General features: G+C 41.6%; 1 protein-coding gene across 1 annotated transcript; it reads left to right on the forward strand.

Annotated features, from left to right (window-relative positions):
• The first annotated feature begins 437 nt into the window (after nucleotides 1-437).
• On the forward strand, nucleotides 438-743 carry LOC125919873 (10 kDa heat shock protein, mitochondrial-like). The gene is given in 3 exon segments (XM_049626697.1): nucleotides 438-462; nucleotides 465-488; nucleotides 491-743. Coding segments are annotated over 3 exon segments (288 nt in total). The 3' UTR covers nucleotides 730-743.
• Nucleotides 744-962: the final 219 nt, after the last annotated feature.

Consider the following 962-nt stretch of genomic DNA (forward strand, 5'->3'; position numbering starts at 1 on the left):
TTGACTTGGGAAATTCAGCTTTTCAGCCATCTGCATTTTCCTTCCTCCCTATGGATATAGGAGGGATCCTGAGACATAGCAGGGGGATTCCTGGATCAAAGGAGACATGGCTACTTCCTAGATGAACAAGAGTCCATTCAGATTAGAAAGACCTTTACTGGTCAGTGAAGCACAACCATCATGAGTGTATGGAATGAGAGATGTGTTATAGGATTTAGACCCTGCACAATTGAGGGAGAAGCTGAGGAAACAAAGGTCCAGAAGGAGGAACTGGAAATCAGACGGAAAGGCATTAATCAGTCTTCTTGGATCACATGGCCCAAGGGTCAGACTGCAGGTCTCCTTGCTGCAGTGGCAGCTCCAGAGCAGAGTAAAATGGGTGGGTGGGTGGGGGTGTAGATAGGGAGAGGGGGTGGAGTCATGGCAAGACCAAGAAGATGTTTAGAGAGTTTCTTCCTCTCTTTGCATTTTAGTTGAAAGGAGTGCAGCAAAACTATAACCAAAGGAGACATTAGGCTTCCAGAAAAATCTCAAGGAAAAGTATTTCAAGCAATAGTAGAAGCTGTTGGATCAGGCTCTAAAGGAAAGGGTGGAGAGATTCAACCGGTTGGCATGAAAGTTGGAGATACGGTTCTTCTCCCAGAGTATGGAGGCACCAAAGTAGTTCTAGATGACAAGGATTATTTCTGGTGTAGAAGTGGTGACATTTTTGGAAAGTGTGTAGACTAAAATACATCATTATTGAAATGGTGCTTGGTGAAGCTGCCCATTCCAGTAAAGTTGTGAAATCTTTAATCATGTAAATAACTTTCATGTCTCTTTTGTAATATACTCATGGTATCCAAACTAATGATATTGCACATCTCTAGAATTTAGTTTTGGTGTATTGATATAAACATTACCAAATACAAATGCATAAATGAGTGGTTAATCTTTAAAAAAAATCTGTCTTCTTGGGGCCC

The sequence above is a fragment of the Panthera uncia genome, chromosome B4 (assembly GCF_023721935.1).
Source record: "Panthera uncia isolate 11264 chromosome B4, Puncia_PCG_1.0, whole genome shotgun sequence".
NCBI classification, from domain to species: domain Eukaryota; kingdom Metazoa; phylum Chordata; class Mammalia; order Carnivora; family Felidae; genus Panthera; species Panthera uncia.